The sequence below is a fragment of the Triticum aestivum genome, chromosome 5D (assembly GCF_018294505.1).
Source record: "Triticum aestivum cultivar Chinese Spring chromosome 5D, IWGSC CS RefSeq v2.1, whole genome shotgun sequence".
Taxonomy (NCBI): Eukaryota; Viridiplantae; Streptophyta; class Magnoliopsida; order Poales; family Poaceae; genus Triticum; species Triticum aestivum.
In genome coordinates, this window is record NC_057808.1 from 554344356 (window position 1) to 554356190 (window position 11835).

General features: G+C 45.6%; 1 protein-coding gene across 2 annotated transcripts; it reads left to right on the top strand.

Moving 5' to 3' along the window:
• Positions 1-499: 499 nt before the first annotated feature.
• LOC123123811 (KH domain-containing protein At4g18375) lies at positions 500-5295 on the top strand. 2 transcript variants are annotated; one of them, XM_044544441.1, is made up of 8 exons: positions 500-754; positions 1848-2436; positions 2904-3413; positions 3498-3737; positions 3813-4097; positions 4208-4263; positions 4406-4496; positions 4945-5295. In XM_044544441.1, exons 2-8 carry the CDS (start codon positions 1858-1860, stop codon positions 5074-5076), a joined length of 1893 nt encoding a protein of 630 aa, XP_044400376.1. In that variant the 5' UTR covers positions 500-754; positions 1848-1857; the 3' UTR covers positions 5077-5295. The 2 variants fall into 2 exon arrangements, with proteins under 2 accessions (XP_044400376.1, XP_044400375.1); XM_044544440.1 differs by having other exon boundaries at positions 511-754; positions 1836-2436.
• Positions 5296-11835: the final 6540 nt, after the last annotated feature.

An 11835-nucleotide genomic window follows, 5' to 3' on the forward strand; every position in this document is an offset into this window, starting at 1 on the left:
CTCCAATCTCTCTCCATTAAACAAAACCGAGAACGAAAACAGAAGTTATCATGCTCATCACTGTATGGATCCATTCTGGAGCAAACCCAAGCTTACCCATAATTGCCTTTAGATAAGGCCATTCTAATCTGTCATACGCCTTCATCATGTCAAGCTTGAGTGCACAAAAACTATTTGACTCAGATCTGTTTCTCTTCATAAAGTGCAAACATTCATAAGCACATATGATATTATCCGTGATTAACCTCCCTGGGACAAAGGCTGATTGCTCCTTTGAGATAATATCTGGCAATATCAACTTTAATCTATTCGCTACCATTTTAGAAGCAATTTTATAAATCACATTGCATAAGCTAATGGGCCTAAACTGGGTAAGAATAGTAGGGTTTTATACCTTGGGTATCAACACAAGGACCGTATCACTTTGGGGGTGAAAACTATACTTCTTTCTTCAGAAAATAGAAGTGATCATACTACAACGCGTCTTGTGGCCCTTGGGCCTGGGCCGTTCCGTCCGCCCGGGCTATCCTCTCCCTCCTCGGTGGCTGGGGCGCAGACCAAAAGGGCAGCACCCCCATCCCAGCCAGCACGCTAGGGTTACCTACCACCCCCTCTCGCCCCCCTCCCGTCGGCGACTCCCCAATCCGCCGCCACCGTCGGTCGTCGCCGACCTCGACCCCGCCCCCGGTTCGTACGCCGGCTGCTTCCTCGCTCCCTCGACCCCGTCGACCGTCGCCGCCGCGACGCCGTTCCGGTACCTCTCCCCCCGCCGCTGACCAACGCCGCCCCCTCCCCCCCCATCTACCTCAAGTCCGGCAGCGAGAAGCGACATGTCGGGGAAGTCGAAGGGTGGGGGCGAAAGGCCGGATTTAGACATCCAGGCTCGCGAATCGCGTAGCTTAATTTAGGGTTTAGGGTTACGACTTGTGCTGCCAGGCCTAAATCTTATCTTCTACTTTCTGTCGCCTAGGGTTTCTCTTCCCTTGCAGATAACCCCCATCTACGAAACCTATTGAGAAAGGACTGGTTGATATGTTGTAGGCTGGCAATGTTTCTTTTAATCGTCACTCGACCCTATCTTGGGCGAACGCCGCTTATTGATTCCATGAGTCCAGTCTTTATTTTAGAGGGTCAATAAATTTTGTTCCGTCGCGGCGTCTATCGGCTAGTCCGTTGTCGTGTTTCGCTTACTTGGCGTGTAAGTAGCATTTATCCTGGAATCCGGCTCCTTGCCGCGTCGTTCCGCCTACCGATTCAGTCACATTTGTCACCGGATCTAATTTCTTGACATTGGTTAGTTATATCCGTTGACGGTTATGTAGCAATCAATACCGTGCCACGTGCCTCGTGACTGCATGATTTGCGCCAATTGGTGGCGTGACTCTGCGTGTCTTGCCTTTTTTACTCGTATACACAATAACACGTAATTAATAGACATTCTCTGTTCGTTTTTTAATGGTATGCTGGTTGTGGTTGGTGTAGCTGTCGTGTTTGATTTATTACTACTTAGGTATTTCTGTTTTCTCTTGCACGCGCCGATTAATTTTTGTTGTGATTACATGAATAATCGACAACGGCTACTTGTTGAGTTCTTATGGAAAATAGGCTTGCTGCTGATTTATTCTTGGTGAATGCCGATTGATTCACCAGAATCATGGGAACATCTTGCTAGCACATTCATTGCAGTGATACGTGGCCCATTTGTTTGATTCGTATCATTCTGCGCTGTCATGTCTGTTGAATGTGTTGATGCTATATCATGAATGATTATCTTATATATAGCTGATATGTATTTATTCATTTTTACTGTGCTTGTCATTAATCATTTCGTTCAGTTTCTTGTGTAGGGAATAAACCATGAAGCCTTCTGGTAAGCGTACCAGCCAACACAGGGATCATGACAGAGAAGACAGGGATCAAAAGCGGAGGCCGGCTCACACCCAGGAGACCTCCGGTACGGACGAATTGGTTGTTTACCGGATACTTTGTCCAGACAAAGTGATTGGTAGTGTAATTGGCAAGGGTGGCAAGGTGATAAATTCCATCCGGCAACAGACAAATGCCAAAGTCAAGATTGTCGACCCATACCCTGGTGCTGACAAAAGGGTTGTTTTGGTATATTGTTATGTCAAGCATAGAGATGTCATGATTAGCGACATAGATGATGATGATGATAGGGAGCCTGTTTGCGCAGCACAAAATGCATTACTCATGGTGCATGATGCAATTGTTGATGCTCTGGCAATCACTAGTGACTCTGATGATAAAGAAGCCAACATTCTTGTACCAGCTAGTCAAGCTGCAAGTGTTATTGGAAAATCTGGTGCTGTCATCAAGAGGCTTCGCTCAGTTTCAAAATCATTCATTAAAGTTAAACCAAAAGATCCAAGCGATGTTACACACTCATGTGCTATGAGTTTTGATAATTTCGTTCAGGTATTTTTTCCTCCATATAATAGTTTGGTGAGCTGTGCCAACATAACGTGAGGTTAACCATTAGTGAGTAGGTTCAGTCTATCAAGCAGCAATCCTTTAGTTTTTAGTACATGATTTTTTGTTAAAATGTATGCATATATCATTGTCATCTCTCTATCATGGTGCAGAAATTAGCAAGTTTTTTAATACTCCCTCTGTCCCCAAATATAGTGTCTATTAGATTCTTCTCAAAATCAAACTTTGTCTAACTTTGACCAATATTTACAATTTATTCTTCTTGTTACATGCATATTAATATTTTGTTTTCCCAAATTAAGACAATCGATAATTATATTTTACTTTCTGTTTGTGTGGTGCTCACTTACACTGTCGAACAATTCCAATCTTTTGAGCTCTGCTATGTTCTTCAATATCCATTCTTCAGCATTCCGTCAATTATTAACTGTTACTAGTACCATTTTTAACAGATAACTGGGGACACTAGAGCTGTCAAGAAGGCATTGTTTGCAGTATCAACAATTATCTACAAATGTCCATCAAAAGAGAACATTCCTCTTGAAACATCTATTGATGAACTTCCTCCAACCATTATACTTCCTTCAGAGCTTCCAGTTTATCCGGCTAGTAGCTTATACTCAGTGTCAGATGCTTCTGTGTCCTCTGGGCATCCAAGTCTGTCTATCTTAGGGGCAAGAAGTCGTGGTTCTCATGTTCCTGAATTTACTGTACCCACTGATGCTCATGGTGGATTGCCCATTTATCAGTCTATGGTCCCAGCTATTCCTACTTATAACACCCCAAAATGTTCAGGAGAGCTATTGGTGCGTGTTGTATGCCCTGGTGACAGGATTGGGTTAGTTATTGGTAAAGGTGGGATGACCATAAAGAATATAAGGAAAGAAAGTGGTGCAAGCGTAGATGTTGATGACGCAAAGAATGATAAGGAGGAAAGCATAATCACCATTTCGTCCACTGAGGTTAGACCACACTTCCAGCTCACTAGTTGTGCTTTGTTGTTTATACACTTTTTTTTTCATTTGTGGTGACACTTTTCATGTCAGGCCACCGATGATGTTAAGTCTGCAGCAGTGGAAGCTGTTCTTCTGCTTCAAGCAAAGATCAACGATGAAACTGAAGATAGAATTCATCTCCGCCTTCTTGTTCCGGGTAATGTCATTGGCTGCCTTATCGGCAAGGGTGGTTCAATCATTAATGACATGCGGAATAAGTCTAAGGCAATTATCCACATATCCAAGGGCACTAAGCCCCGGAAGGCATCTTCCAGTGATGAGCTTGTTGAGGTTTGCCCTTTCTGTTATTGTTTGAGATAGTATCTATGTGATATATCTAGATGTATTTACGAGTTTTACGTGTAGGTGTTCGGGGAAGTGGACAAACTGCGTGATGCTCTTGTTCAGATCGTTCTAAGGCTCCGGGAAGAAGTTCTGAAGGACAGCGTGGGGAGGCAAAATTCTGGCAAGGATGGGAAGCTAACTGTTGCCACCACTGAACCCGTGTATTCAAGCAGCTTTCCGATGCCAGCATTATTACCTTACAGTCAACAAATCACTCCATTGCGCCATGATCAAAGGGGTGAAGCTGAGCGTGGTTCGAATGTATTTCCTCGTAGCAACTTGTATCATGGATACAGCCCCAGGCAGGTAAAATATTTTGCTTAAACGTCAATTTTCTCTGTTTCCCTGTTGACCTTCATAATGAGATGTGCCTATAAGTTTATGATATTAACTTAACCGGTGATATCCTCCAACAGGCTGTAGATGATGGATTTGGAGTACGCTCCTCATACACTTCAAAGCCATATGGAAGGTAGGTTGCAACTGAACTCACCATAAACCCTTTCTAAGCCGTGCCCCTTGTTGTGCAGGCCTCCTTATACTTGTAGTTATTACTTTGTTCTTTATTCTTATCCTTACAATTGTATTTCATTTTGCTGATTGCCACTGATCAGACGCGTCCCAGATATGGAAATGTTTATTCCTTCTAGCGGCCTTTCAAAAGTAATGGGGAAGCACGGTACAAACTTGGACAACATTAGAAAGGTCAGTTTACTATTTCATTTTACTTTGCGCAGAGGAGTAGGTGATTGTCTGAAAGAGTGCGCTCGGACTCCAGTTCATATGGGGTCCTACATGCTGTCTGCTGTAATATCAAGTCCATTAGTATATACCAGTACCTAAAAGAATAGGTTTTTTTCTACTACTAATGGAGTAGTATATTAGATCATTTGATTATTTTATTAACTTATTTCGTAAAAGAGAGTAATTTATCCATGACTAAGGATGAAATTATAACATAGTGGTGTGTACAACACCAAGAGTGGATTGGTTTGAAGCAACCTTTGTACAGGATCGACATGCATGACATATGGAAAACGTAATCAATTATAAACTTATAATCTGACATCTTGAATGGTCTACTTTTAGGATTACTTCGTAGGTAGGTTATTTTTACTCACCATTGACATGAAATTATTGATTGTAACTGCAGATTTCTGGAGCTGACATTGAAATTATTGAATCAAAATCATCTCGTCATGAGCATGTTGCTAACATATTTGGCACCCCGGAGCAGAGGCAGTCGGCAGAGAATTTGATCAAAGCTTTCATAATGTCTACTTAAGGAGGTTCCTGCTGTAGTTTGAAAGGATATATGTGGACCCTTCAGTCAGCTCTATCGGACTTCTCTTGTCATCCCGTAGATCAAAAACTATGTTCTCCATCCCTTGAACTCTCCAATAAACCTCATGCTTATCTGTCTATCTTCCTCAGACTCTCAACCATGGCTATACTTGTGTGGACTTGTCCGTGTTTAATCGCATGTTCAGATATTCCTGTCTAATCTCGATGACTGCTTCAATCTCTGCCTATTCATAACCAATTCTTTATGCTGTCAGCGCTGATTGCTGATATGTTCGCCAGTATGGGTGGGGCACTCTTTTGCCACTTCAGTCCATGCAGCACACGTTTTTTCAGTGCTGTGCTTGGTGGCAATACCGTATTAGATATCCAAGGAGTATTCTAACACTTCGTTTTTAAGAAATCTATTGCATTATTACCAATTAGAATTCTCCCCATCCTTTTCATGATAGACTTAAACATCATCGTTCTTGTACTCTTTTGCTGCTTACCATGATTGATAATCTTGAGTCGAACACGTGGTACATGTTTTTTCAGTGTTCTGCATGGTGGCTACATCATCCTTAGATACCCAAGGACTTCTCTAATATACATAATTTTAAGAAATCTGTTTCATGGTGACCAAGTAGAAATTCTTCATGTTCTTTTGAAATAGATGTAGTTAAAAAGTTCAAAATCTCGAAAGCCCCCATGAACTTTGGTTGGGTCATACTCTTCCATGCTACCCATGCATGTTTCCTATTTCCTTCTTTACTCCCCCACCAAAACTGTCGAATAAGTTTATTAAGGTGCTCACAAAGACCCCTTGGCAACTTAAAGCAAGACATAGAGAAAACAGGTACCGCCTGAGCAACAGAATTTACCAACACCTCCTTACAAGCTGTAGATAACGTTTTCTCAATCCATCCCTTCACCTTACTCCACAACCTGTCCTTCAAATATTTAAAGGCTCCAAATTTTGAAGTACCTAAGTAACGGCCCTAAAATTGTGTATATTCTGAAAACAGGTTCTGAACTTGACTCTTCCCAATCAATCATCTCAACTAATCCGGTAAATTCCTTAGGTGGATAGGTTTTTAGATATGTTTACGTTTTTTGACATCACAACTAAAGTAATATTATTGCCCTTCTGAAATAAGTGTTGGTTGAGTAATGGCACTAAAATTATGTATAATCTAGAAATAGGTTCTGTACATGACTCCTCTTCCCATTCATTATCCCAGCTTTTGTGCTCATTCCTTAGCCATGCATGTTTCTAGATTTGTTATTTCTCTTTGACACCAAACTGTGAATAGTAGATAGTTAGTTAGTCATGTCCATTCTTTGTAAATACTTAGTATCTTATGAGTTGCAACTGCTTGGATGCCGCAAGTTATATTGCGGCTTCTGCTCACGCATTGCTATTAGGTGAATTCGTCAACAAAGAACTTGAGAATGCTGAGATTTTGTGGCAGTCAGCTGATGATTTCCACCTCTCTTCTCTGTTCCTGTTTGCTCTGTTGCCAGTACGGGGAGGGGCCCTTATACATGTTCTTATCAGCGCCGATACCATCCTTAGATATCTAAGGAGTGGATACCCCAATGTAGAGCAATCTTTTGAAATCTGTTTCATTGTTACCAACTAAAGTTCTTATCGTCCTTTCGTGATAAACTTTAACATCGCCCTTCTTACTCTTTTGCCACTTCCGATAGACTCCAATCTGAACACGAAGCACAGCACATTCAATCCAGTGTTTGCATGGTGGCAATACCATCCCTAGATATCTAAGGAGTATTCCAGTGATTCAGTTTTAAGAAATCTTGTTTCTTATGAGTTGCAACTGCTTGGTGGTACTGCAACATAACTTTGTGGCAGTTGGCTGATGATTTTCCCCTCGTTTCTCTATTCTTGTTTGTTCTGTGTGTCAGCGCTGATAGCTGATTCTCTCTGTTGCCTGTACGGGAGGAACCCCTATATTCTTTCACCAACTTGCCATGATAGTCTTTAATCAGAACATGCAATTCACGTTTTCCAGTGTTTTGCATGGTGGCAGTACCATCCTTGGATATCCAAGGAGTCTAGTAATACTTCAATTTTAAGAAATCTGTCTGAGTGCAAAATTCTTCTTGTCCCTTTTCAAATTATCTATAATCGTTCTGTACCTGACTCCCTTCCCATTCATCATCTCGACTAATGCTGTCATTCATTAGCCATGCACATTCTTAGGTGACTACGTTTCTGTGAATGGTAAGTAGGTAGGTAGATAGTCATGGCAGCTCTTTGTAAATAATTAATTTCTGCTTATGAGTTGGCAACTGCTCGCAAGATGACTTTGCGGCTACTGTTAATGCAATTTTTGTTGGTGAGTTGTGCCCCTTGTAAATAGAGAACATGGGTGCTGAAAATTTGTGGCAATCGGCTGGTGATTCACCAACTTGTTTTTTTTGGGGTCTGTTCTGCGTGTTGTGGTAAGGTGTGTGGCCTTCTCTTTTCACTGAATGTGGAATTTGACAGTTTTCCGCTGTGCAATGTGAAATTGTTTCATTGTACTCGTAACTTTGCGAGAAATGGCTACTAGCGTTGGCTGATGTCTACATACAGCTGGGCAAAAGCTCAATTGGCTCGGTAATTTGATGGATAATGGTAATGTTATTGTTGCAGCTGATCTTGAAAACGTGTTGTCGCAACAAAGCTAGACTGCAGTGTTATGCCGCGTAGCACAAGGTGCTTCTGATGCCATTTTTTGTTCGAACTCTGTTATGTATATGGCCGCATGCATAATCACTATTTGTTTTGGGATCGAAGAGAGCTCGTCATTGGGTCACTCGATCGTATATGCATCACGGGAAAACAAATGGAAAAAGATTTTCATAAACTTGTGAATTTGTGATGTTGAAAATGGAAGGGCACATTTTATTACTAGTAGCTTAGCATCCAGTGTGCGTTGGTGAGCCTAAAATCTCGAAGCACACCTGCCTCAAGAATTACATCCAGAACGCTTGAGCAGTAAAATTTGAATTATAGTTGTATTTGGAGAAGTTGTAAGAGCGAGCTGGGCGTCGAGACGTGACCACCGGCGCGCCGTCCTGGCCGCGCCCGACCCGTAAAGTGGTCAGCCGGAGCTTGCTGTCGAACTGGAGGTCATTTATCTGTTCCACGAGTCAGTACTCGGACGGCGCCATGGGCACGAGCTTGGCGCCCGCCATGGTGCGCTCGTCCAACAGCTTCTCCCTGCCAACCTTCCATGTCGCCCGCGCACAGGTGACCCTTGGCGGCGTGGAGTCCGAGCCACGCCCCCAGCTCGCCGTCGTAGTGGGCGTGGCCGGTGACCGGCAGCTGCCACGTGCCACGCCGTGTCCACTTGGCGGTCGCCGTGCTGAAAGAGTAGGTAGCGCACCTAGTGCGCACGGTGCTCACGCACACGAAGAGGTCGTGCTTCGCCGCCGGCTGCCCCGGCGGCGTGTGCACCGCGTGCGCCGTGACGTACCTGGCGCTGAACGGGAGCCTGACAAAGCTCTCCCAGCAGGACCACTCCGTCCTGAGATGGACGTGCTGCGCCGCCTGCCCGTGCGACATGGGATCAAGGAGTTGGACACCACTCTTCCGGGTCCGGGTGACTGTCAATTCGGTGACGTTCCCACCCCCAGTTCCACTCGTGGTAGCCGCCGCAATGTTCTTTGCTCAGGCAGCGCAGCGTGTCCCCGAACATGTACAGCCTGCCCCCCACGGCCATGGCTGCTTCGAATCCGCGGAGGCATTGTAACCAAGGCGAACTCGTGACGACCTGCGCCGCCGACTTGGTGTCGTATATGAGTACACCGCCGGAATAGCCCATGGACTCGGGGCTTATGGCCACAATGCTGCTGCCCACGGCGGCGAACTGCGTTGAATCTCTGACCGACGGAAGCGCCACGCGGAGGACCGGCGGCTCCGGGAGGCTCCGCGCCCTGCCAGCGCCGTCCAGATGATCGTCGTCCATGTCCAGTTTGTGGATGCCGTAGCCGCTCCGGCAGTCATCCAGCACCACGTAGAGATGCCGCTTCGTGGTCGTGGCCACCTCCGCACCCGGATCGCCACTGGAGTCGTCGGAGGCGTATCCTCGTGAGCCGTTGCGGCCGAGGGCGGCGGCCATCTGGTTCGCAATCGCATGGCGGCGGGCTGGCCGGAGAGGGCGAGGTCGCGAGAGCAACGATCGCCACGCCCACATCCTACTTGGTAGGGCTACAGTTTGGGAAGAAGTAGATGGCGGCCGGATGGATTGATATGGAGCCCTCGGAAGTCTCTGCACCTGGATATATAACAAGAATTGTGAATCACTGCATGTATGTATTCCCTGGTTCAGATATATATATATATATATATATATATATACAGGCGTGATCCTTATATGCAGGGCCACGATGAGATGATGGCGATTGACTAGGACGCCCTACACTCTAGGTGCTACTATTACAACAGAATGGCGTTACAGGATCAGAAGGTACACATACAACGTGACAGTTCAACAATGAGAAAAGTATACTTTTCGTCTCTCAATTTTTGAGAGAGTTTAGATTTAGCCCCTCAACTACGAAACCAGACAACTTGCACCTCAAACTTTTAATACCGGACAAATTTCATCCCTGGAGACAATTGAAGCGGTTTCCAAGCTGACTTGGCATGTTTTGACCGGTCATAGTCCAGGTGGCAGTATTTCTCTATCCTACTCATCCTATCTCTTCTTCCCTCCTATTATCTCTCAAATGGGCATTTCATCGAACACTTAAAGTGCACCGGCTGCACAAGCGCTCCAGAGGCATGCTAGGATGCCGACGGCGATGACCATGCGCTCCACCTCGCCGTCGTTGTAAAGCACACCAAAAGATGCAATGCCGGAGGCCCTAAATCACGGACTCCCAAATCGTCTTCCTCAACTCCGGTGACCGCCGCCGCGCCGCATTCTCCTCCTCTAGCAAGCTCTGGTTAGCCCTGCCGGCTTCCTAAGCTCCCCGTGGTACAACCGAAGCCTCACACGTCCTCCCCAAGAAGCCCCTCGTCCACGACCTCACCCCGCCGTGAGCGCGTGCTCCACTGCCCGCTGCCGTCGACGCAGCCGTCGCTCCGGTCCTTGCCGGGTCTAAGCACGCGTACGTGCTATAGGTGAGCCCCTGGTCGTTTCTCCCCTCTCCCCATGCCAGGGATCTAGCTCGCTGCCCGCATAGCGCCGCCTGTCGCCTCCGCAGATCGCTGGACGTCGTCGCCGGCGAAGCTTCGGCCATCCGGCCGTGCTCGCATAGGCCGCCCGTCGCCTCCGCTGGTCGCTGGACGTCGTCGCCGGCGAAGCTTCGGCCATCCCGCGTGCCCGTGCTTGCTTGTCCGGCCGCGCGGACACCCCAGCTCGCTACCACGCATCACGTAGCCTCTCCCCGCTAGCACCCGCATCGCCCAGAGCGTCGCCGCCGGTGCAAGCTAATTTTTTTTTTCCAGAAGTGAGGAGCGATTTACCTTCTCCTTTGCCATATTGGTGTGGACTGGTCAAAGCCAGTTAAAAACGGCGCCAAATCAGCAGCGAAACCAGGTCGGCTTATAAAGGGACGAAATTTGTCCGGTATGAAGAGTTCGAGGTGCAAATTGTATGTTTTTGAAGTTGAGGGACTCTGTCAAAAGTTAAAGGATGAAAAATATACTTTTCTCTTCAACAATATATATACTGCAGGTTGGCTCCGATCGATCTGCATTCCACATTAAATCTCACGCGTGATTTGTTGCATGCAGAAGAAAACCAAAGGGCAAATATCACACGCGCATGCATGCATGCAGCTTTCGTTGGGCTTCTCAACCACATTCATGATTTTGTGCTGCTGGTCAGCTATACATAGGGCTAGGCTCTTCGTCTTTCCAAACCAAATGTAACCACTTTATATCTGTAGTCTGATTTGAGGCCATCACCAGACCACTCCATGGCCGTTGATTCTATTATAATCTCACGGCCATAGATGCACCTTATCCCTTGCTTAACGTGCGAAAAAAGGGCCCCGTCGCCTGGGGAGTTTCCGCAATTTACTCCTCAAATCACTCGCATGCATCCCGTTTCCCATTCCCCTCACCTCGAAGGCAACGACCTCGCCACGAACGGCACTACCCCGGCCTCCCCAACCTCCACGCTCACTCCTTTTCTCCCTCTCAACTCATCATCGGGCATCACATGTAAGACTAGTCATAGTGAGAAGTATCTTAGAGTACTAACATGTATATGTTACTAGTCTATGTTAGTACCTTTACAGTGGGTAATAACATATGTGTTGTGTCATGCATCACTTCATTTATTACGTTGTAGACTCATCTTTTTCTTGATATGTGTGATGTTGCAGTAACTAGCTATGTTACCACATGCCTCTCTTTCTTCATTGATTACATGCCACATCATCTATTTTGCCTAGATAATTGTGATGTTACCATCTATGTTACTCCCACTGTGGGTAGTCTAACTATCTTGCCAAGATTTGTCTCCTCCATCCCCACCTTGAGCGACGTACTTAGAGCAAGTACAATAGAGCCGAGTCAGCTGGCTATAAGAAATAAACTAGTATATTCTTATTTAGTTGGAGGAAAGAAAAAGAGGAGAGAGAAGGTAAGCGGACTCTTGGTGAAGAGTCAGCTCTAGCACGTGCTCCTAGACACTTTGTGAGAGTGAAATGTGGGTCATATAATAAAAATAATAATACACTCTTCTAATCAATAATTGTACATATTGGTTATAAGATGGGCTATAGATGACATGTC

Bases quoted from the DNA above. Each gene is read 5' to 3' on its own strand.
- LOC123123811 (XM_044544441.1), top strand. From the start codon at position 1,858: ATGAAGCCTTCTGGTAAGCGTACCAGCCAACACAGGGATCATGACAGA. The intron at 3,414-3,497 runs GTTAGACCACAC...TTTTCATGTCAG, and splicing joins TCACCATTTCGTCCACTGAG to GCCACCGATGATGTTAAGTC. The intron at 4,098-4,207 runs GTAAAATATTTT...ATCCTCCAACAG, and splicing joins ATGGATACAGCCCCAGGCAG to GCTGTAGATGATGGATTTGG.